Source organism: Cladophialophora psammophila (assembly GCF_000585535.1).
Source record: "Cladophialophora psammophila CBS 110553 chromosome Unknown aczJe-supercont1.25, whole genome shotgun sequence".
Lineage (NCBI taxonomy): Eukaryota > Fungi > Ascomycota > Eurotiomycetes > Chaetothyriales > Herpotrichiellaceae > Cladophialophora > Cladophialophora psammophila.
Window position 1 is genome coordinate 111,831 of NW_006912946.1, and position 27,991 is coordinate 139,821.

At 52.9% G+C, this 27,991-nt stretch overlaps 12 protein-coding genes across 12 annotated transcripts; 7 read left to right on the forward strand and 5 right to left on the reverse strand.

Moving 5' to 3' along the window:
* Positions 1–109: 109 nt before the first annotated feature.
* Positions 110–1,766, forward strand: A1O5_11323 (uncharacterized protein; the record flags this gene model as incomplete). The annotated part of the gene is made up of 6 exons (XM_007751895.1): positions 110–351; positions 407–860; positions 951–1,062; positions 1,137–1,402; positions 1,469–1,523; positions 1,594–1,766. The coding sequence occupies 6 exons, from the start codon at positions 110–112 to the stop codon at positions 1,764–1,766; spliced, it is 1,302 nt and encodes a 433-aa protein (XP_007750085.1).
* A 482-nt stretch (positions 1,767–2,248) lies between these two features.
* Positions 2,249–3,289, forward strand: A1O5_11324 (uncharacterized protein; the record flags this gene model as incomplete). Its single annotated transcript, XM_007751896.1, has 1 exon — positions 2,249–3,289. One exon carries the CDS (start codon positions 2,249–2,251, stop codon positions 3,287–3,289), a length of 1,041 nt encoding a protein of 346 aa, XP_007750086.1.
* A 639-nt stretch (positions 3,290–3,928) lies between these two features.
* On the reverse strand, positions 3,929–4,514 carry A1O5_11325 (uncharacterized protein; the record flags this gene model as incomplete). Its single annotated transcript, XM_007751897.1, has 2 exons — positions 3,929–4,043; positions 4,105–4,514. 2 exons carry the CDS (start codon positions 4,512–4,514, stop codon positions 3,929–3,931), a joined length of 525 nt encoding a protein of 174 aa, XP_007750087.1.
* A 1,508-nt stretch (positions 4,515–6,022) lies between these two features.
* Positions 6,023–7,210, forward strand: A1O5_11326 (oxidoreductase; the record flags this gene model as incomplete). Its single annotated transcript, XM_007751898.1, has 1 exon — positions 6,023–7,210. One exon carries the CDS (start codon positions 6,023–6,025, stop codon positions 7,208–7,210), a length of 1,188 nt encoding a protein of 395 aa, XP_007750088.1.
* Positions 7,211–8,225: 1,015 nt separating this feature from the next.
* A1O5_11327 (uncharacterized protein) lies at positions 8,226–9,299 on the forward strand (the record flags this gene model as incomplete). The annotated part of the gene is made up of 1 exon (XM_007751899.1): positions 8,226–9,299. The coding sequence occupies one exon, from the start codon at positions 8,226–8,228 to the stop codon at positions 9,297–9,299; it is 1,074 nt and encodes a 357-aa protein (XP_007750089.1).
* A 2,730-nt stretch (positions 9,300–12,029) lies between these two features.
* Positions 12,030–14,847, forward strand: A1O5_11328 (uncharacterized protein; the record flags this gene model as incomplete). The annotated part of the gene is made up of 2 exons (XM_007751900.1): positions 12,030–12,216; positions 12,338–14,847. The coding sequence occupies 2 exons, from the start codon at positions 12,030–12,032 to the stop codon at positions 14,845–14,847; spliced, it is 2,697 nt and encodes an 898-aa protein (XP_007750090.1).
* A 130-nt stretch (positions 14,848–14,977) lies between these two features.
* A1O5_11329 (uncharacterized protein) lies at positions 14,978–15,523 on the reverse strand (the record flags this gene model as incomplete). Its single annotated transcript, XM_007751901.1, has 1 exon — positions 14,978–15,523. The coding sequence occupies one exon, from the start codon at positions 15,521–15,523 to the stop codon at positions 14,978–14,980; it is 546 nt and encodes a 181-aa protein (XP_007750091.1).
* Positions 15,524–20,015: 4,492 nt separating this feature from the next.
* Positions 20,016–20,508, forward strand: A1O5_11330 (uncharacterized protein; the record flags this gene model as incomplete). The annotated part of the gene is made up of 2 exons (XM_007751902.1): positions 20,016–20,336; positions 20,398–20,508. The coding sequence occupies 2 exons, from the start codon at positions 20,016–20,018 to the stop codon at positions 20,506–20,508; spliced, it is 432 nt and encodes a 143-aa protein (XP_007750092.1).
* Positions 20,509–20,773: 265 nt separating this feature from the next.
* A1O5_11331 (uncharacterized protein) lies at positions 20,774–21,840 on the reverse strand (the record flags this gene model as incomplete). Its single annotated transcript, XM_007751903.1, has 5 exons — positions 20,774–20,861; positions 20,925–21,316; positions 21,408–21,461; positions 21,526–21,634; positions 21,752–21,840. The coding sequence occupies 5 exons, from the start codon at positions 21,838–21,840 to the stop codon at positions 20,774–20,776; spliced, it is 732 nt and encodes a 243-aa protein (XP_007750093.1).
* A 591-nt stretch (positions 21,841–22,431) lies between these two features.
* A1O5_11332 (nascent polypeptide-associated complex subunit beta) lies at positions 22,432–23,242 on the forward strand (the record flags this gene model as incomplete). The annotated part of the gene is made up of 3 exons (XM_007751904.1): positions 22,432–22,477; positions 22,659–22,823; positions 22,968–23,242. 3 exons carry the CDS (start codon positions 22,432–22,434, stop codon positions 23,240–23,242), a joined length of 486 nt encoding a protein of 161 aa, XP_007750094.1.
* Positions 23,243–23,717: 475 nt separating this feature from the next.
* On the reverse strand, positions 23,718–25,185 carry A1O5_11333 (uncharacterized protein; the record flags this gene model as incomplete). Its single annotated transcript, XM_007751905.1, has 2 exons — positions 23,718–25,020; positions 25,103–25,185. 2 exons carry the CDS (start codon positions 25,183–25,185, stop codon positions 23,718–23,720), a joined length of 1,386 nt encoding a protein of 461 aa, XP_007750095.1.
* A 499-nt stretch (positions 25,186–25,684) lies between these two features.
* Positions 25,685–27,985, reverse strand: A1O5_11334 (uncharacterized protein; the record flags this gene model as incomplete). The annotated part of the gene is made up of 8 exons (XM_007751906.1): positions 25,685–26,033; positions 26,108–26,511; positions 26,607–26,658; positions 26,712–27,006; positions 27,109–27,178; positions 27,237–27,602; positions 27,668–27,720; positions 27,883–27,985. 8 exons carry the CDS (start codon positions 27,983–27,985, stop codon positions 25,685–25,687), a joined length of 1,692 nt encoding a protein of 563 aa, XP_007750096.1.
* Between the last annotated feature and the right edge of the window lie 6 nt (positions 27,986–27,991).

Sequence of the window (27,991 nt, forward strand, 5' to 3'; positions counted from 1 at the left end):
CAGGCCTTTGATACGATATATTCCTGGTTGAAAAGAATCCCGAGAGGGGCCTCTCGAGTCTCGAAGTCACTTCTGATCTTTGACTCGAGTTGTACCATCGCGCTCTAGTATGGAGCTCCAGTCGAGGCACCACGGCGTATCTCCGACAGTAGATATCGACTGCAGCAATCCTCCACCATCAGACAGGCAAGGCGAGCTGTCCGGAGAGCAAGCTACGACACGTTCGTACTTGAAGCTGATATGTGCCGGTTTCTCATTCTTCTATGCCGGAACCAATGATGGGACAACTGGGCCGTTATTACCGTATATGCTGCAGAGATACAATATCAGCACTGGCCTGATCACCGTAATGTCCCATCCGTTCGCCCATCCGGTCATGGAGAAGCTCGACTGACTGCTTACATAGCTATGTAGCCAATTTTGCAGGCTGGTTCACCTCGGCCTTGACCAACACCCATCTGACAACCACGCTACGCCTCTCGCTGGGTGTAACTCTGCTGTTGGGAGCAGGGTTGCAGCTCCTATCTCAGCTACTCCGGTTCTGGAACCCGCCTTTCGGTCTATTTTCTGTGACCTTCTTCTTTACATCTCTTGGGCAAGCGTATCAGGATGCTTATTCCAACACATTCGTTGCAACTGTTCCAGGAGCACATCGCTGGCTCGGTTTCATCCATGCTATGTATATGTTAGGTTGCCTGACCGGCCCGTTTGTCGCCACTCCAATAGCTAGCAACAGTAAGTGGTACTATATCTATGCTGTCGAGGCCGGCCTAGGTGTCCTCAACCTTGGATTCGTTTTTGGTGCTTTCGGCCGAGATATGTATGAGGAGAGAAAGGAGAGAGAGGAGAGGACGAGGACAGTGAACGCCAGGGATGCAGAAACACAGCAGCAGCGGCCGACGTCGACAGACGGTGTCATCGCTGCGGACGTCCCCCCTGGCAGTCCTCAGTCCAGGAATAAGCAGGCTTTCAACGAAATTCTGCAAACACTGAAACTCCGGTCAATTTGGTTGATCAGTCTCTTCTTTTTCTTTTTCTTGGGTGCAATGATCACGGCAGGAGGTAAGTGCTTAGTTTGCTAGGTTGTCCTCTTTTCTGTACGAGCCTTCTTGCTAACTGGATCGACCCACCATTAGGTTGGGTCGTCGAATATTTGGTTCGAGTGCGAGGCGGTAACATGAAAACCATGGGCTATGTATCTGCAGGCTACAACGGAGGGGGCTTCCTCGGCCGTCTGCTGCTCACGGAACCAACTCATCGTTACGGCGAGCGGCGCATGGTATTCCTCTATGCGCTTGCTTGCCTTGCCCTACAGATCATGTTCTGGAGAATACCCAATGTTGTGGGCGACGCTGTGCTGTTCTCAGCACTTGGATTTTTCGCCGGTCCATTCTTTCCAACTGTATGCTGTCTCCGCGTATTGAGCCTACTCCCAGTGAGGCGGGAACCTAACCATCTACGTCTGCAGGGGATATCCGTTGCTACAAAGCTCTGTCCAAAGTCTATCCAGAATACGGCCTTAGGTGCGGGCGGCTCCAATGATTCTTATCGCCGTCAAACTGTACGTTGTCCTCTGACCTAGAGGTATTGCAGGTTTCATATTCGTCCTCGCTCAAGCCGGCGGCAGTCTCTTCCCGGCCCTCACTGGTCTCGTCGCAGCTCATGCTGGCGTTAAAGTCCTGCAACCGATTCTGGTAGGCTTGTTTGTCCTGGTATGTGTGAGTTGGTGGATCATTCCGAAAGTGGAAAAAGAGCGAGACTCGTGACAGAGACGCTCTGCGAGAGCAGGAGCAGCGAGGCTTAGACTCGGGATTGAGTCCTTCCCCTGGGCCGTGATGACGACTTGTTACGACAAGAGCATCGTCATTGAGTAAATAGGTAGGTAGCTATAGGCAGTCTATCTATTGCAAATGGCGGATATAGTTATAGGTAGCAGCCAGACGGGGGAAGGAGGATCCTGGGACAAGGTGGAGTTCTCTGAGGATGAAGCACTTCTCAAGCCTACTGTACTGCACCGAGCAGCGATTGTTTGAGTATTGTCGGCAACATTGGTGAGGCTTGCACAGGCCACCGGCCGCCTTTGAAGCGATCCTTTAGCTACTCCGCGAGCCCAGTCAGCGCCTAGGGGGTCGCCTGGTGAGCCCAGCGGCTAGGCCCGCCGCCTATGGGCTAGCAGCCCAATAGCTGCATCCCAGCATGTCGACGTCATTGACATCGGTGATGATTTCAATCCTTCAATGAGCGCGTCATGGACCGCAGTGATAACGTGGAAATAGCAAAGAAGCAGCAAGCCTCTCGTCTGGAATCCTCTCTACCTGAACCTCGCACCGCATCATCCGATCTGCCGCTTCAATTGAAACTGGCCCCTCAACCCGTCCAGCGCCTCGCCCGCATTGCTTCCGCAATGTCGCACCCCACGCCTGCGACCGTCGCGCCCTGGAAGCGAACCTTTGCAGAACACCTCGAACAAGCCGGTGGCGCTGGCTTCGAATTTACTCTCGCCACCGTCACGGACTCGGGGTTTCCCAGAGCGCGGACGTGCATCTTCCGCGGCTTCTGGGCCACGCTGCCGGAGAACGGGTACAATCAACTGCCCAAAAACCCGCCGATATTTGAGAGTGACTGTCCCACGTTCACCACCGATGCGCGGATGCGCAAGACCTACGAGCTCTTTGCCACGGGGAGAGGGAAAGGGGATCTGGCGCAGTCGCGCTCGGGATCTGGCGGGGGCGGGCCCGTCGAAGCGGTCTACTGGATCAAAGATACAAGGACGCAATGGCGAATACGGGGCAAATGCTGGCTCGTTGCGGCTGACGATGTGGAAGAAGGCACCCCAGAGGCACAGAATTCCGGCACCGTATCGGTCAAAGCAGAGGTCGGACGATACATGCGCGTGAGGGAGGGATCACCAGACCACGCGGGAAAGAACCATCACGACCGGTCCTGGTCCTGGAGAACGGAGGTGGAGAATTACTTTGAAAACCTGTCGCCCGTCATGAGGGGCTCGTTCAAGAACCCCCCGCCCGGCCATCCGCTGTCAGAAGGGAGGGATGAGCAGGCGGGAGAGGGCCTGGGCCAGAAAGCAGGACATCTGTCGGAGGAGACTCTGGCGAGGAAGAACTTCCGCGTCGCCATCATCACGCCGGAGCAGGTCGAGGCGGTCGACTTGACGGATCCCACGAAGTGCAGGAGGCAGATCTGGACTCTGGCCCAGGAGGCAGGTGGCCCTGGCGGGCCCCAGCCAAGTGACTCGATAGGGGAGTGGAACAAAGTCGAGACGTGGCCGTGAGGTTCGCATTCGCATCGACAGGGCAGAGATAGAAACCACGTCCTTACTCCCTGCATCCCACCTATAGCAGAGAGGACGCCGACCAGGGGAAGCCTCAAAGTTTTGCTAAGGTTTACACCGTTGTTAGCTCGGAGAGTTTGACATTCTACGCTTTACTCCCTGGAGATAGACCGTTGAGCAGACATCGCTCCAGAAGTGAGAGATCCCGGCAACAGGCGATATCTGCGCCTTCACTACCACAGCGACAATAACAACGTGCCGTGAATGTGCCCGGGCCACTCTCTCGAATGGTCTGCACTCCGAGTGACATCATTTCAAGCCAGGTCCTGGCCGATGAGGGATGAATGCAGGAAGAGGTTACGGGTCAGTCCAGGACGTCGAGATGGACATGAGAAAGGTGCCAAGGGGGAAAGGCACATCTCAGTGCTTCAGGACGAAAGCCACACCTACATGTCATCACTGCATTTCATTTTGACGGCACCTAGAAAAATCGCCCTGTATAAATGCGTTATACATATAACATTCTCGCTTGGGACCATGCTCTTCGATCATGGACATTGCTCTAGGCTCCGGCTCCTGTACTCGCCAAAAAAAAAAGAAGGTAATGAGGAGAAAGACAAGGAGAAGCAGAAGCAAGTCTCAGTGAAAGTTTTCGTCGTTCCGGGCATATCTGCCCACGGCCAACTCGCCCAGGAATACCCCCAGAAGCACGGAGAGGAAGTAGCCCACGTTCATCGTCATGATAGCCAACATCCTGATCGATCGTGAGCATGGAAGCACCCTCAATAGAGTTTGCTCATCAGTTTGTGACTTACAGCAGGTATGCAATGGCTGCAATGATGGTGGTCATTATGGCTCGGGGGACGTCGATCGACAGCCGGAAGGGAGCGAAGGCGTCTCTGGCTTGGACGACCTTGACGTTCTCCTCGACGCCGTTGACCGTGATGAGAGCGCCGGTCTTTGCATCGGGATCCTGATCGATCCGCCCAGCCTCGGTGGTCCTCCCTTGGACCAGCACGAATCGCCGTCTCCGTGCGGCGATTGCCCATCTCTGTTCGCACACAGCCTTGACCGCGAAGACCAGGCGGAGGGCGATGGCTAGAAAGACTAGGAATATGCAGGTGCCGGCATAGCCGCCCCCCGTGGCGGGCGTCCATCCATTTCCATAAAGAGGGGTGTGGTGGGAAGTGGTGAATACCATGGGCATGGGCATGGAGGAGGCCATTGACGACATCGAGTCGGATGATGAGACCATGTCCACGGTGAAGAGAGGTCGGGTCGAACCACACTCTCTTTCCCCAGCCGAGGGCACAGGACAGAGCGATATCAGTGTTCTAGTCACCAAAGACTCGTCGGTGCAAAGTCGGATGGAGCGTCGATCTAATTTCGCTTTCGCAGAGACGCTGTCGCAAAAGGCAATGGGAAAGTGATGTAGGTGCTGAAGGAGGTTTAGGATGGAGAGGATAGTAGAGCATGTCGAGAAGGTTGGGCCTGCACCAGATAGAAGAACATTCAATGTGTTCGCCAAGTGAGCAAGTTTTCGACGTGGGCGTCCGTTGTGATTCGCTGATGCCACTGATGGTCCATGATCTGACGAGCTCCACCCATCTTTGACCATCTTTGACCATCTCCGGCCCTTTGTGCCCTTTTTTTGGTTCCTTTCTCGCTTTGTTCGGCACCCACCGCTGTTTCGTCTGCTGTACCGAGTACCCTGTACATACTTAAACTTGCTCATCCCCTCTGGTGCCTCTTGACCGGCCGGACGCCGTGGCGGTCTCCAAATGTCCCTTTCTACGTATATTGAGGTGGCTGTGGTCGATGCACTCGCTAAGCCGTGTCAATGGATTGTGGCTACCATACTCGCGGACAGCGGAGAGCACATTCTGATTGTCCTCGACCGATCCTCCTCTGTGTCGTCCTGGCTGTGGTAGGTTTGCGCGATGCCGTGGGTACCTAAGGACGTCTGAGGGCCTGCAAAGCCTTTTGCATCGTGCAGAGAATGTGTCGGCTTGTTGCTCACTGACACCGCTGCTGTTGCAGTACTTGTCAACCTCATCTTGCCCTAATGGCGGCAACGGAGTCCTCGCGCGAGAGATGCTGCCTCACCTGTCTCACCGTGACGTGTAATTGTGCAGCAAGATGTATCCTCCTCCTTTGCCCTCAATCCACCATCTTCGCGGACTGCTTCTTTCCCACTGATGGTCTATTTGTCGCGGTATATCGGGACAACAATCGTGGGTGGTTTCCTACCTCATACTAATCATAGTCTCCGGGTCCTGCAAGCACAGGCACAGGGTAGAGCCCACACGCCCTGGCCTGCCACAAGAGGGCACTCGGGCACTTACCTTTGTACTCGTAGGGCTCGGAACTTGTTCGACAGTCGACGCTCCATTTACTCCTTCATGAAAAAGTCTCAATAGTAGTCATTGGTGAGGATTAGTATATTCCTCCTCTCTAGCAGAGTCTAAAGAGTCGGAAGCTGGATGAGTTGCTCCGAAATTTCGGATTCCATGGCTCATGATTGGCTGAAGGTCGCACCTTTACGCCCGTATGCGACTTTTCTCCAAGCTCTGGTTGCTCAGCGGTGCTACCGACGAACCACATCGCACAACAGCCAACACTCCCCATCCAGTCATGCTATACGTGACTGCCTTCGTCTAACAAGTAGATCCAAAAGAGCTGCTTTCAGAATGTCAACATTATCGAGGCAGTCGGCGTAACTTTGTCGCGCTAATGTCGCCACCGACATCAGGGGCTTCCAACAACACAGAGACTGAAGAGCTACAAAAGCATGGGAGAGCCAATGCTGCAGCACAGAACCATTCTCCCTCACCACCGAACCCGTCTAAAGACGACAACATTGAGCTAGCACGCCCAAACCTGTCACATCTCCGAGAACTTCTCACGCTCGCCACAGGTCTCCTTCGGCCATACGCCCTGCATCCCTTGCTTGCAATTGAAGTCTTACATCCCGGATTCGCCAGCATGTGGCCATTCAGCATGGGCTCACCATTCGTCCCTGCGACAAGCATCCAAAGCCTTGCGGGCAAAGTCATCCTCGTGACTGGCGGTAATAATGGTATTGGCAAGGAAACAGTCCTGCAGCTCGCCAAGCACAGCCCTCAGAAGATCTTCCTTGCATCAAGGACCGAATCCAAAGGACGTGACGCTGTGGCATCAATCAAGGCACAGTCCTCACAAGATGTCGATGTCGAGTACCTTCCCCTTGACCTCACCTCATTGCCCTCTATCAAACAGGCCGCCGACCAAGTCATCAGTCACAGCGACCGACTGGACATTCTCGTTCTGAACGCCGGCATCATGGCTGTCCCAGCAGGCAAGACCGCTGCAGGGCAAGATGTTCAAATGGGCACCAACCACGTGGGCCACTTTTTGTTGACCAAACTCCTCCTTCCAACCATGGAAAAGACGGCGAAGGAGCGCAACTCTGACGTGCGCGTTATCTCTGTCTCCTCCGAAGCTTGGAACATGGCGCCGAGCCTCGATACCACTTTGTCAACAGAGAAACTTACGGCCACGGGCCCTTGGACTCGATATGCAGCTTCCAAAGCGGCCAACATCACGTTTGCTGCCGAACTGGCCCGGCGTTACCCTGCGCTGACTAGCGTGTCGCTGCACCCCGGCATCATCAAAACCGATCTGTACGTCCCGAACACCAAGACCAATCCTATCATGAAATACGGCGCCATGATATTTGGTCCGCTAATGTTCCAGACAGTCGAAGCCGGAGCCTTGAACCAGCTCTGGGCGGCCGCAGGGGCAAAGAAAGAAGAGCTTGTCAATGGAGGCTATTACACTCCTGTCGGAAAGCATCGGCCGAACAAATGGTCAAAAGACGCGGACGCGGGACAGAAACTGTGGGAGTGGACAGAGAAAGAGTTGAAGACTGCTGGATTTTGATTTCATGTTGACAGGGGCATGCTTTGCGGCGCATGGTTTGGTGCGAGAGTTGTGATCAATCAATAATTTCGATGTCTTGTGTGAGAAAGGGGCGTTTTCTGATGTTAAATTGCGAATGATAACAGGTTTGTTTTCGATCGCGCTGGACCACAAAGGATGATACGAGCTCAGCGTGCTGACGGGGGTCTTGTCGAGCCTCAGTCTCCGCTGACTCGCCCTCAATATACCTAGACCTGCAAAGTTACCGCCGAGATACAGGAATGCTAATACGGTACAATTAAACGACTATAGCACACCCCAAGCTGTTCTCCCCTCCCACTAGGACCATTGAGCAGTTTAATACTGTCCGCGGAGCAGAATCCCATTCAAGATACTCCGCAGGGCTTGCCCAACCGAGATCAGGAGTGTTGAGTGTTAACAGTGGCTGCTTCCGCGGGCAAGGCTCGGCCTGAGTCTCTTCCAACTTGATTGGCGACATGCCGCCCTGTAGTGCTCTATAATATGTAATTACCAACTCAGCAACGCCACATATGCGGCATTCTCAGCTTATGGAATCAGCCCTTTTTTTTCTTCTCCCAGACGCACGACTAAACAAATATTCTCTACGGCCGCCAAAACTACAGGTTCTACGTATATTTGCACCTGAGTCCAGAAAGACTGTTTAGAAATCAAAGCAGACTGTGAACGACGATCCAGCTCCACTCTCGAACTCTCCCATACCCCCCATTGGTCCCTTCGGCCATTTTGACCTGCTTTATTTGGTGAGAAGATTCAAGCGAGACTCTCGTGAAGCGCATAAGTGATCCCGAGAACCCAATAAGACTCGGCATCTCACCGACAACCTTTGCTAGGTCCCACCAGCGCATATAAATACCAGTCTATAAGACTCTCCACCTTCAGCCGCTGTAGCGACCAACAATTTTCACGGGGCAACCTGGAGACCTCCAAAAGGCTAAGTCACATCTACCTCCGATCTCTGAGTCGGAGTCGAAGTCGTTCCAGATCCGTATCTCCCATGCCCTCCGACAACGCGGACAAGGTCGTCCTCATCACCGGGATCAATGGGTACATCGCCACCCATATCGGCCTGCAACTGCTCCAGAAGGGATACAAAGTGAGAGGCACCTCTCGGTCTACATCGGCCAAGGGCCATCTTCTAGCGGGCGCGTTCAAGGGCTACGAGTCTCAATATGAGCATGTCGAGGTCGAGGACATTGTTGCTTCCGGCGCATTCGATGAAGCGGTGAAGGGCGTCCATGCAATTCTGCACACTGCCTCTCCCGTCGACTTCACCCTGAAAACGGTGGATGCGTTCTTCGGCCCCGCTATTGGCGGGAATCTCTCAATCCTCGAATCTGCAAAGGCCACCGCCGGACCTCAGTTGAGAGCATTCGTGGTCACGTCTTCCATTGCTGCGATTATGGACCGCTGGCGACAAGCCCCCGACCACGCCTATAGCGAGGCCGACTGGAACGAGATGGGCGAGTCCGTTGCCCGCCGAGAGTTCACGGCTCCCGTAGCATACGGGGCGTCCAAGGCTGCAGCGGAGCGAGCGGTCTGGAAATGGGTTGAGGCAAACCAGCCTTTCTTCGCCGTCGCGGCCGTCAATCCCGCCGTCGTCACGGGCCCGCCCGTCTCGTGGCCCACAACGCCCGACAAACTCAACACCACTCTCCTCCCCATCTGGAACATCTACAGCGGCAACAATGTCATGCCCCCACAGATCGGCAGCGCAGGGTACATTGACGTGCGGGATGTGGCGCGCATGCACGTCTGGGCCATGGAACACCCGGACCAGAGCAACGGCGAGCGATATCTCATGTCCAACGGCAAGGCTCCGCCCCAGGCCGCCGCGGACCTCCTCCGCGAGCAGTTCCCGGAACGGGACATCATCGTCGGCGAGCCCGGGCAGGGGTACACCAAGGACTACTGGTTCCCGCAGGGCGAGGCAAGCAGTGTGTCGACGAAGGCGTATAAGGCGCTCGGGGTCCCGAAGTTCATCACGTACGATCGAAGCGTTTTGGACACAGTCGAAGCGTTTGAGAAGCAATGGCCTGGCCTGGCGCAGAATTTCAAGCACAAGAACTAAGTCAGGGGCGGGGGCCCAGGTTTGGACTGACACCACAAAGGGAGTTTCTGATGTTGTTTTCCGGGATAAGTGTATTGCTTAGCGGGTATAGATAGCTTTAGGCAGCGGGCGAATCACCAAGGACTACACGTATGGAGCTTCTGTCTCGGAGGAGCTTGTGCAGACACAACGCAGCAACAAGTTCAACAGAGGCCTCAAAAGGTTCAGTCCTTTTCCAAAGAACACGACGAATGTGACGAATGTGACCATGGGCCTGTGCATGTCCCCGAGGTCACGGGCCGCCAAGTCATCCATCCATCCATCATCCAGCTGACTTTGACCTGGTGTCGGTAACGTGTAGCCCGATGGAGTGAGTTCTGTATATAGGCCTCAAACACGGGCGCATTACTGGCACATTTCGAGCAGGTGCGTGCTGTCTCTGAGACCGCGCGGGTGAGGAGGTTTGCATCGACGGGGCGTGGTGAGGCTGAAAATGGAATACCTGGAGAACGAAGATTTCCGATTTCTCAGATGGTAAAGGCGATCGGATCGTGTCCGTTCCAACCAGCCAAGAAGACCATGAACAGAGCGGCCAGTCACGACACCTCTTCCGCGACTCTGTCTCTCTCTCTCTCTGTGTGTGTGTGTGTGTGTGCCCCCCTTCTCTTTTGCACCGTCTTCGTGTCAGATCTCCCGGTTTCTCCCCCTCTCTCGACATGGTTGCTTGGGAATAAATTTTTTTACGCTCCTGGGCAGGCCATGCCAGGCCCAGGCCGGACAAGAAGAAGGCGCTGTGTAACATGGATCCCTGCTGATTTGGAATTTCCATGACTACATACGTGGTCTTTGTCTTGGGCTTTCCCGTGTTCTGTTCGTTCCCTTTTTTGTGCAACAACAACAACAACAACAACAAGAACAACAGCTGCATAGCACCTACCAGGAACCAGACACCCACGCCCCGATACTCCACATCCACACGTCAGTTCAGCTACTCAGCTACTCACCTGACCATGACCCGTGCCCGGCCCTGCCCGTCTCCCGCTTGCATGCGTCTGCGTCGTGGACGACTTCACTCGGTTCCGCTTCCTCCTCCGCGCGGGCTTTGAGAAGTCAGACAGGCCTGGTCTGTCTGCCTTGCGCCTAGCTGCGACACGAGGCTGGATATACGAGGTATCCAAGAGGAAAACCAAAGATAACTTGCATTCGGGCAGTCTGGATTGTGATGTTGGTCACACGTCGAGTCAAAGGAGGGAAGGATGTCGTGGAGAGGACATTTGAGGTTAGTTCCTGAGTTCGGTGGTGGTTAGTTAGTGGCTGCCCGTTTTTCTCTGCTGGTGCAGAACGAGTAGGTTGTCGGGGAGCGGGGTTTGGACGCCAACTGTCTCAAAAGGAGGGGAAACTTGACTTGGGCTTGCTTGGGGTGATGGCGAGTGGGCTGGGGCAGGCTAGGGCCAGGGCTTATGGGCTTGGTGGATCAAACGGCGGGCTGACGATGGGCGGAGATGACCTTCGGGTTCTGCTTAAGCCTCGCCTCATGCTTGCTCCGGCTAGTGATGGTGGTGACTGGGTGAGGCTAGGGAGGCTGACCGTTGCAACCGCCCCCTCATTCTCATCCCAGTCAGTTGCAGCGCTGTACCAACTTACCCCAAGTCCAGGCCCAGTAGCCCCAGGGGTATGAGGACCTTGGAGTACCTAGGGACCCTGTCCTCCTCGGGGTGGGGATTTGTTTGCCGTGGTTAGACGCAGCCAAAGGCGGAGAGGGACGCTGAATGATATACTTACCTCGCTAATATCACCAACACGACGCTGAGCTGTGGCATGGCAGCGGAAGTGCGGATGATGGTCGGTTGCCATGCAGACTGAATATCAATCCATAATCGATCCTTTCCATCCTTATCTCACGTGAGGATGGCTTCAGGATAGATAGCCGGACGGGTACATAGATACCTACCCAGTACTTGTTAGAGATAGATGACAGATGGGGCCGTGTCCACTGTCCGGGGGTTTCGCGTATCTCTACCTTCGATAGAGCAGATAGAAGAGATAACGGAATTGCGAGCGAGTCAATGGCTCCCCTGTCTCTTCCTGGTCATAGCCACTTGCAGCAGCCAGTCACGGCAGCCAGCACAGGTTGGCGAGTCTGGACATGACCGCTCAACCACCAACTGCTCAACTCAACTGGGAGTTTCTGAGCACACTTTTCCGTCGTTTCTTCCATTTCTCGATTTCTGCCCCATTTTCTACGTCTGCGTCCTTGATGCTCCAGATATCCACCCGCTGACCAGATCTCTGGCCCAAATGCCTCTGCCGCTGCACGCTCGTCATTGCCCTCTGACCCTGACACGCTGCTCAATCTGCTCTCAGGCACGGGTGGACGCGCTGCTGTAACGCACACGCACCGATACCCATCCCAAACCCACCATCTTCAATTCTCCCATTGCCCTAATCCTCCCCCCTCCTTCACACTTTTTTTTTTCCCTTCCATTCTGGACAGCTCGTTTAGTTCTCCTTCCTCCGGATCTGTCTTAATCTATCTAGTTGTTCCGAGCAAGCGATTTGCTACGAGTGACGCCCTCAGCACGCAAACCCTTCTGTTGACCTAAGTGTCGATTAGTCCTTTGGTCGATATACCCACGTACCCACTGAACCCCTCCATACCTGGAAGCACTGCACCTCCGACATCTTCCACACAGTCCTTCTGTCAAGGTCAGGTCGCTTTGGGTCCATGTCGCCTGTGCTTGCCTGCGTCGCATGGAGGTCCAGATCCCTTCTCCCTCTGTTTTCCTAAGAAATTCTCCTGTCATTCCTCCCGCGCCCGGGGTCCAGCCAAAGAAAGCGGCCATCACGAAGCCTAAACCAAATCCTCCCCCTAAATCTCTCAACAAAACTGTTCAAGATGGGGCGGTGACAAAGCCGAAGCAGAGCAAGAGTCGAAATGGTACGTTTTTGAAATCCAAGTACATTAGCTGCGTGGTGGTGCCGACAGAGTGTGCGGGCGCCCTTCGATTGCGGGCGAGCGTTCTATCGCCATGGACTAACTTCTACTTCTCCTCTGCTAGGTTGTATGACATGCAAGAAGAAACGGTTAAAATGCGACGAGACAAAACCCTCTTGTGTGCAGTGTCAGAAGCGAAGTGTGGTATGCGAGGGATACAAAAAGGACTATAAGTGGAGGACCTTTGAGGAGACCACCTTTGCCTCCCGGCCTGCTGCGAAGAGGAAAGCATTTCGATCCAACTCCCTCTCTTCGAATCGCAATGCCGCCCAACCCGTTGATATCGCCTGTGGTGGGAGACCGGATCCCCAACATGCCGATGTCAAAGGCCTCCAACCTCCTCAGACATGGTCCCCAGGCCTACATTCTGCATTCGAGACAGCCGCCCATGCCTTTCGGGATAATGTCGATGGTCACGCTCACATTCAGGGGTCGATGTCTAGTCCGAAGCTGAAAACCGAGATGCAGTTGGACGCGGACCAGTCGCCGCCTCTGAACCTCACACCGGACTCGATCTTCATGCCTGTATTCGAGGCGGAAGGCATATCTCCCGGTCTGACATTTGGCGACGCGGTTGACCCCTACAGCGTCACCACAACAACGACAAGCTCCTCTCTCAACGACAGCAATAGTGCTAGGTCGTTCTCTTCCGGCTCCCCGCAGCATGTAGACATTCTCCTCCCCAATGGACCCGAAATGAATCAGCTGTCGGATCCTTGCGAGCTCCATCCATCAATGTCTCTTGATGTCAACATACCCATGGAAGATGACTTCGACGAAGAAATTATCAGGTCGGATGCCATCGCCACGTCCGCTGCGATGTCCGCGCTGCAACTTCCCACGCCTTCGTCCATGCTCGACCCCAGCTTTTCCAATACAGCTTTCCAAGCCTTCCGGGCGTCTTCTCCCACCCCTAGCGAGACTTCTACTGCATCTTCCAAATCCAGCGACATGACGATTCTGGCGCAGCCCTCCCTGGACGCCTCGTCGCCAGAGATGCTTATGCTTCGTTTCGACAAGCAAACTTGCGGCATCCTATCCGTGAAGGACGGTCCCACCGAGAACCCTTGGCGTACATTAATCTGGCCTTTGGCTCGAGAATCTCCTGCTCTGTACCACGCTATTTCCTCCATGACTGCCTTCCATGGTGCCCATGAGATTCCGAACCTGCACGTTCCAGGAATGGCGCACATGACAAAGGCCATCAAGCGCCTTGCCTTTGAGATTGAGAACATGCGACTCGACTCGGCTCTGGCGACGTCATTGGCACTTGCGTTTAGTGAAGGCTGGGATCGACACGTGAGCACAGGTGTCCAACATCTCCGTGGCGCAAAGGTCATGGTCAACAACGCGGTCATTAGGCACCGACGGGATATGCAGCTGGGGCAGATGACGACCCAAGATGCCAACAGACTGAAGTTCCTCTGCAACACCTTCGTCTACATGGACGTGATTGCTCGATTGACATCACTGGAAGAAGCACATGAACTCAATTTCGAGGAGATCCTCACTACTGTCAACGCTCCCTTCGGGGATCAGGTCGAAGTCGACCCGCTTATGGGCTGTGCCACGACTTTGTTTCCCCTCATGGGCCGCGTCGCTCATCTCATTCAACGAGTGCGTAAGACCGAGTCAAATTCTCTAACCATCATCTCCACCGCCATGGAGTTGAAAGAGCAACTACAGCAGTGGCAAGTGCCCAGCGCTGTCGTCTTCGAGCGCCCGGAGGATCCGAATTCAGAAGTCCAGCACTCGATTCAAACAGCGGAAGCCTACCGATACGCCACGTTGCTCTATCTGCACCAGGCAGTGCCAGAAATCCCCAGCGACCCGGCGGCTTCTCTGGCAAAGAAAGTCCTGGTGACGCTGGCGTCTGTCCCTTTATCGTCGCGAGCGACGATCGTCCAGATATTCCCTCTCTTCGCGGCAAGTTGCGAAGTCACCGACCCGGATGATAGGAACTGGGTGATGCAACGCTGGGCAGCGATGATCAGGCGTCTAAAGATTGGAAACGTGAACTCGTGCTGGAACGTCATACAAGAAGTCTGGACCCGAAGAGATGCGTATGAGGACGAGAAGTCGAACAGATTGCTCAGGCAGTATGCGAGTCGTGGAGTGCCGGGGGGCAATTTCGTTCCGCCGGTCCTAGATATGCCATCGGCGTTGAAGAGAAAGGCTCACACAATCGATTCTCTAGGCATGGGAGAGAATGGGGCTTTCAGCCACAGTCAAATCCAAGCTCAGGGCCTGCAGGCCGGCGGACCAGAAGAAATCGGTGTCGCAGGTCGGCCGCTCAAACGTCGCTTGACGTTGGATTCGGTCGGCGGTGGGGGTGGAATGTCAACCCTGCCAGTGACAATGCCACCTCCAATCCTCCCTCGGCGACATACGAGCGACATCATGTCACCAGACCAATTGGAGCCAGAGTACACCGTGCGAGGACAATTGCACTGGCTGGGCGTTATGACGGATTGGCAGTGGGAAGGTATGTTCCAATTTCCTCGGGTGTGTTGCTTTGGGATTTCCTTGTCCGGTATCGGGTTACTCATGCTGGTTGCATTCTTCGCTTTCTAAGATTGTCGCGCATGGCATGTTTGCTGGGAGAAGAAGATTTTCCGACCCGAGTATTATTGCCATAAAGGGACTGTGGCGGCCCAGTTTCTCACGTTTCTCGTGAATCGAACAAACAGCTAACATATTGGTCTTAGTTTTTCTCGGTTGATTTTGCCTCCGTCTGCGTTGGATGCCTCTTGCTGAGCAACGCCTTTCCGCCTGGGCTGGACGGCCGATGGTCCCTCTGATGTTGCCGCGGATCTTTTCCGACCTGGTGATGATGGTGGCTGGCGGACTTCACAGCACTCTTGGAAATCCGATTGTCGGTTCCTGCTCCGACGCCAGGAAAACTGAGGTTCACGTTCCCATGTTCCCTCCTCACACTGGCAAGATCCATCCACCTGAATTCGGGCGATTTATCTCTTTCGCTCCCGCCCACGCTCTCACTCCGAACACTGTTCCTCCTACCGTCGCCGTCGCTCCCGCTGTTGCGGTTGCCCTGCCCACCATGCTCGACACTTGCCAAGTAACTCCGCATGCTAGCGGTATATTCGTCGAGTTCGGCACTGTGTGTCAATTTCGACATGGGAATTGCTTCGAGAGGTGCACTGGATGTTGGATGCGGACTAGGGCCCTGAACAATTGTCTGACTTTTGCTGCGTTTGCTCGCAGGATGAGGAGCTGTTGAAGCTGTCATTTTGGTTATATTCGTCTAGGCCTCTTTATGGATTTTGTGGCCTTTTTTGGCTTGTTGAAAATATCCAGATCGGGGCCTAGAGATGGTTGCCCGGGCTTGTGCTGTGTGGGCGGACGATTGCAATGAATTTGATGGCTCTGCGGTTATGACGGACGAAAGCGCTTGCGATTGAAAATGGAGTTCTTGTGGACCCGGTTATTTTGTCCTCGCTTTTGTGAGGGACTTAGGATTGAGTCTGGGGCGATGCTGGCATGGGCGTGTGTCCCAGCCGAGTCGACCTGGCCTGGGCGTTTCTCGGTGCTCTGGTGCCTCCGAGACCGGGCTTCGATTGCGGTGTTGGGTATGTTTATACGAAGCGAGGCGTCTTCGGAAACGTGGAGTTGAATCTTTTTTTATTTGTGGAGAGGAGTTTACCGCGGGGGTTATGGATTGCAGAGAGCTGGCGTGGGCACTCCGTACAGGTCAATAGCGTTCACGGCGACACCAGGCGCGTGCTCATGCCCTTGATAATGAAGGCTTATGATCAGGGGCGGTACAAGTAGTTGGGATGGTAGTAGATATGAGACTGGGAAAGTGATGTGCCGTCAGGACCGTCATTTGGGATCGTCTATGTTGAACGTTGTCGACGCTGTCGATGCTGGCAAACCCCAAATACCCGCAACAGACGATGTTCAAGGGGCGCGTTGTCTCTCTCACCCTCACTCTCACTGGCAGTGGAGTCGCGGAAAGGCGCGCAGGCGTATCGTCGTCACGTCCCTCCTCGCAGGTTCGGGTTCCATACGGAGCGGAGTTGAGTTGAGTTGAGTTCCCGTGGCGCGAACCTGTTGAGCGAGAAACACAGGTGCCTCCCTTTCTCTCTGTCGTTTGCTGGGTTGTCTGTTGTCGTTGGTTGCGTCGAAATGCGCGCTAGCACCGCAAGGACACCGCGAGTTTTGCGTTGCGTTGCGTTGCCCTTTTTCGTTTTATCTTTGGGCGGGGCGGCGCTCTGATATTTTCGGTTTCTCTCTCTGCCCACTCTCTGCCCTCTCGAAGAAGTAGAGCTCTTTGATATTAATATATATAAAAAAAAAAAAGATAACGCCGGTTTTTGTTTCGGTCTTCTTTCTGTCCCTCTCTCGCTCTCTCTCTCTTGCTCCTTTTTTTTCGTTCGCGTTTCTTGGCGTTGAGGGAGGCGGAGATGGCGTCACTGAGGGGGAGAGAGTTGGGTTTTGGAGCAATGAGCTGAGCTGTTTTGCGCTGCGCTGCGCTCTGTTTGGGAGATCTGAGAAGAGAAATTTTCTTCCTCTTTTTTTTTTTGGTTGGCCCCCCTTCTTCGTCCTTTTACATTGGGAAGGGAGAGTGAGTGCAATGCAGCGCAGTACAGTGCGGTACAGTACAGTACGTGAAGGTGAACGTGGTCCTGGGCAAACGTTCCTTTTTATGTGGTTTTCCTTCCGGGTCCTTTTGGGGGGTCGGTGGATGAGAAAAATGCGGGCACGCGGGTCCTCGCTTTTTAGCCCACTCCGTCTCTCTGTTTCTCTCTCGCGTGCTCGTTGTCCCTGTCCCCTCTTTTCCTCTTTTGTTTCCTTTTCTGGCGTTGGCCAAGTCCCCCTGCTGGGGAGGCTACCAAGAGACTTGAACGGGAGGTGAGATGAGGATATAGAGGTATAAATATGGTAAAATGTAGAGTAAATCAATAAGATTCTATGCTATGGAGAAGGACGGCGAATAAAATAAAAAGGGTCATGGATGAGCGGAGGCGGGTGAAATAGAAGTTGGCGGGGGAGGAGAAAAGAAAGTGAGATTTGCTTTTCTGTTTTCCTCCTTCTCCCTAGCCGAATATGTCGAAGCTGCTGTGGCTGTTCATATCGGTTTTCTGTTTTTCTGGTGATAAATGGTAAAAGGAAGTTGCAATCAGAAGTTGTGCCTGCTCTGGGAGGAATCGCCCGACACGAGGAAAAATGCCAGGCAGAAAAGTAATAACTTGAATCTAGTGAGGCACGGAGCAAAAAGCCAGAAGAAAATTCTCCGATCGTGTCATCGTAAGCGTAGGCTCGCAAATTTCGTTCGAAAGGGTAAAATAATGAGAAGGAGGAGTCAGGCTGTCATTGCGACAATGCTTTTCTTTGAAAGCCGGTGTAGCAAAAAGTAATATGTGTCGGTGGCGGCGGTGGTGGTATGAGAAGGACGGGGACCCCCGAGGTGGAACAATCAAACTGGTGACAGGAGTCCATCTGCGACCCGAGCACGAAAAGCCATGCCTCGCTCAGCAGGACTCAAGAGCAAGGAGCTCACGCAAAGAGGCAGAAACGCAGAATGGCATCATACGACAGTAGTGTCCATTGTCGTGCCTTTGCTCAGGCGGTGCCGCATGAGGCATGAGAGTCGTTGATCTCCAGGACTCCGCCATCTGCAAGCTGGAAAGATACAAACGGGGAAAAGACTACGGACTCGACCGATATCATTCGTCAATATCATGAACGAAACGACTTCCCGTTTGTGAGCTGGTCCGCCCAGGAAAAATTGCGTGCGAGAGACAGTAGTGGAATGACCACACGGATCCGCTGGGTTCGAGTTTGAGAGCCTGGGGGGAGGTTTTCCTCAGCAGATGCCAATGGGCGGCATTGTGCGTGTGGAGAATGGATGGTTGGAGTCGGAGGCGCGGCCGTGCAAGTTTTGCAGAATGTAGAAATGCTGGATCCGGGTTGCAGATTGTGGAGTCCTCCGTCTTCCCATGGCAGCAGAGGGAAGGGATTTCTTTGCATTTAAATGCAGCTTTGTCCCTCCCTGCTTTTTGCCCCGATGAGCAGGACGTTGGAGAAAAAGTCAAAACCCAATTGCTCCTTTTGAAGGGGCGGGTTTACCAGGGAGTGTGAGCCTGGCTGGGCTATATCTTGCTACCCGCTGTAATGGTGGATATGCCCGTCACGCTCAAAGATCTTTGGTCGATGTGTGCCTAAGAGATATATTCATATCTCAACTGCAGGCCAATGCGGGGTTTCTTCCTGTCCATCGAGGGCATGCCTCGCACTCGGCAGTGATCGGCTTCATCGGTCTTGATTGGGCCTGTTCAACAATGCCGAGCCCGTGAAAAGCAACTTTCAGAGTCTCGAAGCATCTGTCCAGTGCTGATCGTTTGAGTGCCTGAAAGAGGCAAGGTGTGGGAAGTTTATGTAATAGTAGTGGATCACTGTACCCAAAGATATGCCTCGAGTGGATGAAGAGGGAAATGATTGCTGGATTGAGCTTCGCGCAAGATCAAGCACACAAGGCTGAACCCACCAACCACAGGGATCGGATCGACGAACGAAGGGGAGTAGATATCTATGTAGGTACCTACTCGGTACATAGCATGTAATCAGAACCGATAAGTTAGATGAACTTCGGAGATAGCTGACAGAGAGAGCGCTGGAAGATGGACGGAGGGTTTGCACTGGCTCGTTCCCATTTAGTCAGAAATTCCTTGTGCCCCATCCGGGAATGTGTGGTTGTCCATCTTTATGCCCCTCTTGATTTCTGCGGCCGAAGCAAAGTAAGCAACAAGGAGGCTCAAGAAGCTAGTACTACTACCCAGTACATACCGAGTACTGGGTAGTTAGGGCCAAGCACGAATTGTCAATTTAGCTCGCGAACTGTCTGTGTACAAGGTGCAAACTTGCCAAGATGTCACGTGGTAGCACGGGGCCTGGTCGGGTTTAACCGAGCCCAGGCCTGCTCGGTGCCCCAGACACATTGGTTTTACGGAGTTTGTAGTACCTAAGTGTCAGTGTCAGGCAGCTCTCTAGCTTCAATACTTGGTTATATGCTCTGAAGCCGCTAATATATTCCCATGTTGTGGTACAAGGCGCTCATGAGGACTCTTGTGGTGGCCAGCACTGTCGGTGCAAACCCCACAAACATGCCCAGGATTAGCTCCCCTCATTCCATTCCTTATCTCTGTCCGCTCGTGGTCAGCTTCCCATTCGACGCTGTAATCATCTTCAGCAGCTTTACCATCTCAGGCATTTTCTTCCCCCCTCTCCTCTATCATTCTGGTCTTTCTCTTCCATTGGGACGCCACGACTGGCTCGAATCCATTGTGTCTGACGCCTAGCACGGCACTATACACGCTGACGCGGGTCCTCGGTGGCCATGACATCGTCCCTCCAACGCGTTGTTTGCATGGTAAGTCCTAGCTCAAGACCAGGGCAACGCTCGACTCGGCAAAATGGACAAGGTGAGTAGTGGGTAGCTGAGCAGCCTGGAGAGGTATATCTTGTAGAGCTCTGCATCCTGGTTCCTGCACTACTCTCCTCCAGTCTGCAGCTTCTTCATCTTTCTTTCCCCAAACTCGTTTGCATTTCCCTAGATCTCGTGCAATCACGTCCCAATAGCTTATCGCCGCTGTCTTTTGCGACCGCTGCAGAAGGGCCTTTCAAGCCAGCAATAAAGGTAAGTCTGAAGAGTCCTCTGGCAAGAGCCGGGTCACCCGCCCTTCGGTCTCGCTCTTTTGAAGAATCTCCAAAAATCTAACATGGGCGTCTCACTCAGCAAACTCATCTCTAAATCCAAAACCTCAAAACAAGCAGCACCAGAAAAGATGGGTTCCACACCAGCTTTCAAGCACTTTTCCAAAGTCCAGTCCGAATTCAAGCCTCCCTTAATTGCCAATGAGAACGCATTCCTCGGAGACGTCGCCAGCAGTGAGAGCAACGATCCAGAGAAGCCCATCAGCTGTGGCATCTACAGACTCGAGAAAGGCACTCCCCTCGTCTACACTTATACCTACCACGAGATGAAGATCATTTTGGAGGGCGAATTTGATATCAGCGACGAAACTGGCCAATCTGTTCACGTGAGCATCCACCCGGATAACCTTGAGACTTGAGCGATCAAGACTGACATTTGACTTTTAGGCCGTTGCTGGCGATGTTTTCTACTTCCCCAAGGGCAGTGTCATCACTTTCAAGACCAACACCTATGGTTTGGCCTTCTACACTGGCCAGCGCAAGGAGGGTGCTGCGTAAATAAACCCCGGAGGAAAGCCGACTTTAATCAAAAGCACGTCAATCTGGGACCTTGGGAATTTAAATATTTTTCATGATTGAGGAATGCCTCGCAGACCCATGCTGCTGTCAAAAGTACAGTTCATCTATGCTCTCTTTGCTTGTTGACTCTGTGATGCCGACTCCATGACCTCGAGAAAAGCACGCACCCCAATAATAGCAGCAAGGTAATGATGCCAGTGGTTGCCCAGTGGTGAAGCCCTCGGCTTGTGGGGACATGATCTAGTCACAACGCCTCATTAGGCGGTAAACACTGCTTGATGAACTCTTCCAAGTCGTCAATTTCTTTCATGTCCGCTGAATGAGGCAGCCCCCTGCGCCGTCGTCAGTGCATTGATTTCCCACGCGGGCCCTCGCAGGATGGAGAAAGGACTTACGGATACGTCTTGAACTCGACTTTATGCCCCAGTTCCTTCCTCAAGAACTCGGCCGACTGCTGTCCCCACTGGCACTTGACAAGTTCGTCCGCGTCGCCATGACCCAGGAAAAACGGCGTGTCTTTGTTTGCGCCGTTCGCCTCTTTCGCAAATTCCTTGATCTTATCCCCGAGTACCAAGTAGCAGCTCAATCCAAAAACCCCGCCCAGTTTGTGCGGTGTTGTGGCGCCTGTGAAAATCGACATTGCTCCGCCTTGGGAAAAACCGCCTAGGATGATGCGGTGGGAGGGTAGACCGGCGTCCATCTCTTCGGTGATGAGTTTGGTGAAGGTTGCACGGGAGCGCAGGATGCCCGCTTCATCGTGGGCTTGCCTGAGTTCGGAGAAGTCGGTCTGTCGTTGTGTAACATGTCCTGATCAGCTTTCCGTAGCGCGGAGATGGGGTTGCAGAATCCAGGAGAAGCGAAGGGGTAGGGGTGCAAACTTCATCGCGGCGCCTTACGATATCATACCATCCAGGCATGCGCATGCCCAAGTTCTACTGCAGCTGTTAGCAACATCGATCCCGCATCGCCTTTGCGCGGTATGCCTTGGGCACATACCACGGTAATGGGAATGCTCGGTGCATTGGGAAAGACGAACTTGACGTCCTCAAACTTTCCCCGCCTTCGCCATGTTTCTGCCAGTGAGACCCTGGCTGCAATGAGTATTCTGATCACTTCGAGGCACCGGTTGAGGATCATGATGCACTCACCACCCTGCACCACTATATTTCCCCCAGAATTAGCCAAAAAATCAATGACTTCGCTGCACAAACCTAGGCTGCACACTGACCTGTCCCCCAGTCCATGCGCCATGATCACCGTCGCGGTATGTTTTTTGAGAGAAGGAACGATCAACGCTTGTTTCCCCGCCATCTTTGCGCAGACTAGTCAGTATCTACAGAGAGTGAAGAAAAGGGACAAAAGAGAAGTAGAGAGAAGGGAGACAGGTAGCTCGCTGGTAGCAAACAAGTCTGCGGGCGGACATTCACAGCATTGGAATCAGGCTCCGCAGCCGAGGTTGTGCCGGAGGCCGCTGAAAAACATCCCCTGATATGCAAATGCCCGGTATTTTGTCTGCGGTACACGTGATCCTTTATAGCCCCGAGGTCCCTGGGTCCCAAGCGGCTGCAAAATCGCCAAGACTGTCACAAAGGGCACAAATCCCCAGATGGTAGAACGACCTTCAATCATCCCGCAAATCAAAGCTCAATTCTCTTCTCTGTCTCCCATCTCCATCCATCCTTGTACAGCTAGGACGGAAATCCAAGCCCTGTCTTGAGATTTCCTGAGCCTTTTCCACTTCCACCCTCCCTTTGTCGCCGTGGTCACGTTCCTGGGTCGTAAATTTTAAGCGTTCGGCGAAAAGATCTCTCAGCCGGGCAATTGAATTTGTTGTGCTTGCGCTCTCTAGCCCTGACCGATCTGAGCTGAGGGAAGCTCAGCGGCATTCATTCACCTGCAACCATGGATCAGGAGAAGCTCAAGCGCATGCAGGCGCAGGTGCGAATCGGTAAGTTTGTCCCAATATCTACAACGAAATCATCCTTTGTGTGTCACTCACTGATAATGAAACAGGGTATGTGCCTTGAATTTCCCCTCTCATAGTCTCCAAAGCCAGACTCCCAAAAGATTGTATCCAAACACCCAAATCCTGGCATCTAACTCCCTGATTCCTTAACACAGAGGCAAAGGCACACCACGCCGTAAAACCAAGAAAGTGCACAAGACTTCCGGGACCGATGACAAGAAACTCCAGACGACGCTTAAAAAGATGAATGTGCAGCCTATCCAGGCGATCGAGGAGGTCAACATGTTTAAGGAAGACGGCAATGTGATACATTTTGCCGCGCCCAAGGGTACGTTTCTTTCAGGCAAAAGATGCCTTACAGTGGGAGAGGGAGCCGAGTGACGGACATAAAAGACAAGCAAGAGGAGCGCATTGAGGTTTATGTCCAAGGTGAACTCATAAGCTGACCCGTCATTTCCCTTTTGTGCCACAGTCCACGCCTCGGTCCCCTCCAACACATTCGCCATCTACGGCAACGGCGAAGACAAGGAACTCACCGAACTCGTCCCGGGAATCCTCAACCAACTCGGCCCCGACAGTCTCGCCTCCTTACGTCGCCTGGCCGAGTCATACCAGAGTTTACAGAAGAAAGAAGGCGGCGAAAAGGGCGAAGGGAAAAAGGAAGGCGAGGACGACGATGACGACGATGACGACGACGAGATCCCCGATCTGGTCGAAGGCGAGAACTTCGAGGGCAAAGTCGAGTAGTGGAGGAAATCCAGTTCAAGTTGTGTATGCGAGTGAGGTGGTGTGACCCCGTGTAAAATGGCCATTAGGGGATGGGGGAAAGGAAAAAAAAAAGTGAATATGCATCATCAATCGCGCCTTTGCACAACCAGGAGAGTGGGGTGGAAAGGAAGGATCATCTCCTCGCGGAAATGCATATGAGACGGAGGTTGACCAGTTCAATCTCTTCTTTTGCCCCTTGCTTAAACTTCGCTTCCGCCACCCAAAAAGAACATGGGAGAGATCTGAGTGGGAAGGAACATTGTTACATGGTGCAAACATCACGAATGCAGCAAGAACCGACCCAGCAAAAAAACCGTGCCCAATAGAAGCCGGCTGTTAACAGAGGCGATCTTGGAGCCCCCGTGTTCCTTTCTCCCTTCTCCCTGATGTTTTGTACAAGTTGTCCCCAAGTCGTGTCTGCATTGAAACTGATTATCGGCGTACAATCCTGTCCTCAATCGTCCTTCAACCCACAGAAATCCGTCCCAAACCATCTATCCACGCCGTGCCAGAAGCTCCAGTACCAGCCATTAGCTGGATCCCAGCTTCCATCATCCTTGAGCAGTGGACCCTCTCCTATGACATCGCGTCTTCCCGTCGCTCCTTGCTTCGTGCTACCCATGAAATACGACACAATAGGAATACTCCTAAGAACTCTCTCCACAAACGTCGGTTGCGGAGGAAGAGCTTCCGACATCGGTCGTAGAACAACTTTCTTCACGTTCTTAATGTGCGTCATGTAATCTGATTCCAAGGGGTGGCCTGTCTCGCTTGGTAGTTGAGGGACGGAGCGGGAGCGAAGACCATTAGACGATAACGGCTGAAGAGGGGCCAAGTCTGTGGCGGTGGCCGTTGCTGACGAAGCGGTTGCGGACTCGATAGAAAGTAGTTCATCTTCACGGCTCAAAGGCTGACCGTATTGCATGTCAGGCATTGTATGAGATCGAGGCAGAGTCTGTAGTGCCCGCTCGAAGCCTGCAATAGCCGACTGTTTGCCTGATAGCATACGGGAAGATTGTGATGAGACTAACGTCCGCGCTCTTCGACCGTCATCCGGCTGTCGCTGCGGCTGTGGCGGTTGAAGGTCTGACTTGTCTGGTCCGAAGGCAGGACCTTTGAGTAAGGGAACATCTGCTGCAGGCCCTTTTCCGTGCCACATCTCGCAATGAACCATGTATCCATCGATGTCGATGGGACTATAGAAACATGCTCTCTCTGCAGCCTGATAGGAGTCGAATGTGACCTTGATCCAGTGATTTCCACCACAATATATCCTGCTCTTTCTAATTGCCTCGCGACTCAGATTCTGATGGACCACCACAGAACCCCTCGAGAGGCCAAGCGGCGAGTTAGAGGATAGGTAGAGATTGGGATCTTCTCGTGGGTAATCTTCGCAAATAATACCGGGGGAAACGATCTTTTCAAATTTGGACAAGACCTTCCATTCCGATTGCTTGCCGGCGTAACCGTAAAGTAAACATTCCGTGGGTACGGCTTCTGGTTGGATAGGTCGTTCTGTCGCCGCTGCTTCGCCTGAAGCCGGAGGAGGAGATGGCAGCGCAGTCTTCTTCTCTTCCTCTTTCGCCTGTTCCTTCGCAAATAACCTCCCAAATTCAGCGACCGCAGTATTTTCCCTTTGCCGAACAGGTGTCGTGCCTGTTCTTGCACGCGGCGTCCGCGACGCTGTGGATCTTATGCTTCGATTGCGACCGAAAGGTCCGCTCTCTTCGGGCAGTTGTCTGGCATTTCTAGCGGAGCTGTTCGAAGCACGTTAAAATGATTTTCTTCGGCAGGAAGACCCAGTAGACGGGGGGATACGGGTCCGCCATTACTACTCACTCTGCGTAACGATATCCCCAGGGCAGTGTCTCGCCTTTTGGATCTCTTGCTCGCTCTTCAGGCAGTACCGAATGGATCTCCATTGTTCAGTTACCGCCCAGATGTTTGGTACTATTGAGCAAATGCGCTGCTTGGTCGTGCTCAGGTAGCGATAAACATGGGAGAACGTGCAAATATGAAAATGAAGCAGAATTAGCAGTATACAAACCGCTCTTATGGACGTTGACAACAAAAACTGGTGACAGCGGTTGGCATCCGCCCATGGGGAGAAGCAAGAGCTAATAATTTATTGTTTACCCTTGTCTCCGCAGATTCTCTGGATCTGAGACGCCGACGCCCTGGCACGTGACACATACAGTGGGGTCACCTCACGGAGGTCTTGGGAGGTCACACAAGTGTAAAGGTACGCATTATCGATCCTTTCCAGGAAAATAAACCCAAAGATTATTATCGTGGGATACTTCTTCAGCTATAAATTGTATCGAGGGATTCCTAGAACCAATCTTGTAATGGAGCTACGTGCTCACGTGACAAGGCTGCTTCACTCTTTATCTTGCGGTTCTCGGTCTCCGCCGATTTCTCTTACGAAACAACCACCTTCTGCACGTTCTGTTTGCTCTTCTCCAGTTGCTCTTCATGCTTGGCTTGCAGATCCTTCATCCTCGTCTCGTGCAGTTTGCTCGCATCTATGCCCACAGCCTTCATCCAATCCGGATCAATGGCCTCAGCATTTAAATATGGCGAAACATCCTCTTTGTTGACCAAGGCCTGAACAGTGCCCATACCCAAGAACGCCCACATGTTCTTCTTGGCTGGTCCAAGGTATTCGATTTCGAAGTCCTCATAGCGGGGTGTTTTGATGGTTTCTATGTAATGCAAAGAGGAGCCAGGCCAAACAGCATTCACGCGACCTGTCTCGTTATTCTTGTACCTAATGGCAAGGCAGTCAGCATCCGTCTCAGCTCAGTCTGCATGCAGTGGAGAGCAACAAAGAGGTCTACGAACCATGATCGGCATTCTTCGACCCAAACAGTATGTTTGACCCATTCTTGGCAATGTTCATTGAACGCGTCCGTGACATCCTGCTTCGGTGCGATGCTGCAAATGTACTCGGACTGGAGCTTCTTGATCATCTGCAGGGCGTAGTACGAGACGTACATCAGCGGGCCCATGACGCTGCCATTCTCCACGGGCCAGTTAGGTCCAATGAAAGTCAAAAAGTTGGGAAATTCGGGAATCGCGAGGCCAAGGTAGCCCTCGGGGCAGAGCTTCCATTTGTCGGCCAGCTCGACTCCATTCTGGCCGACGATTGGAAAGCGAGGACGGTATGACACGTCAAAACCGGTGGCACAAACGATTGTGTCGACTTCGCGATGGATGCCGTCACCACCGATAACTCCTGTTTCGTCCTTTTTACGGTTAGCACCTGATCGTCGCATCAAGAATGACGGGTTGAGTGAGGATTGCAGCAATAACGCCACGCAGGGCTCTCCCGGGGACTTACAATCTTTTCGACGGGCGTGAAGTGGACGTCGACATTGGGTTTTTGAATGGCCCTGGAGAGGTTGTAAGATTGAGAGAATGTCAAAATGGTAGGCTTGAAACTTACTCCATATAGGGATCACCAGGAGTAATTCTGCGACAGCCAATGCCGAAAGTCGGGGTGAAGCCTTTAAGTAATCTCTCATCCTTAATCATCTCAGCCATACGGGCCTTCAAAGCGGCCTGTCCCTCTTCTTGGGCTTTCGAGTTCTTGTAGAAGGAACCCCACAGTCCATTAACTTGGTCCTCAATGGATTTAGCATGCTCAGTGATTTTGTATGGATCACGGAACTCTTGTTTCTGCTCGTCCGTATATTCATGATTTGCACCAAAGTTATTCGCAATCTGCACGAACCAGACACCTAAACATGAAGAGTTAGAGCTTCATTTCCAAATACAGGATCGACAACGAAGTCACAGGGTGGCAGGAGAGCGTATTCACTATAGCATCGTGTAAAACGTACCTGTGCGGACGAAAACATCGAGATGTTTGGCATGAGGCTGCATCGTTGGTACCGTCTGAATACTGGAGGCCTGTTCGAATGATTGAGGTCAGAATGTCCCACTGAAACAGGAGACAGTGGAATCTTACTCCGGACCCGATGACAGCGACACGATCCTTCTTCCATTCTTCGGCCTGGTAATCCTTGGGCCATCGAGCCGTATGCATGATCTTCCCCTTGAACTTCTCCATGCCCTCAATGTTGGGCCATTTGAAGTTGTTCAGAATGCCAGTGCCATGAAGAAGCATGTGGCACCTATCTTCGAAGAGACGTGTGCTTCCGTCAGGATTCGTCTGCTTGAGTTTCACAAGCCATTCGCCCGTCTCCTGTTGCCAATAGCATCCGATGACCTCGGTGTTGAAGGTCATGTATTTTCTTAGACCCCATACCTCGCAGACCTTATCAAGATATTTCCAGATATCGAGGGAGTAGGAAAAGAAACGAGGCCAGTCGGGCTGTGAATTTAAAGGTAAGACTCAGTCGTAAAGGTCAACTAGGTCTAGGGGGTTTCACAACTCACATTGAGAGCAAAAGGATAGGTGTATGCATGACTCGGAATATCACATGCGCAGCCTGTTTTTGCCAGATCAGTAATTGAAACAAGCAATGCAAGCCTGATGCGACAGTGGTATGGCCCGAACCGATACGATGTCTTCCACTCGGAGAAACACCACTCGGCCTAGCAATAGCAGCCATGAGGGACACGCGACCATTCACGGCACATATTAAACATACCTGGGTACCGGTTTTCCAGCCAAGTGCCTCCGATATCAGGGTTCTTCTCATAAATCACATGTTCTACGTTCTGCAGAAATTTTTGTATGTGATAAGCATTCATAATTCC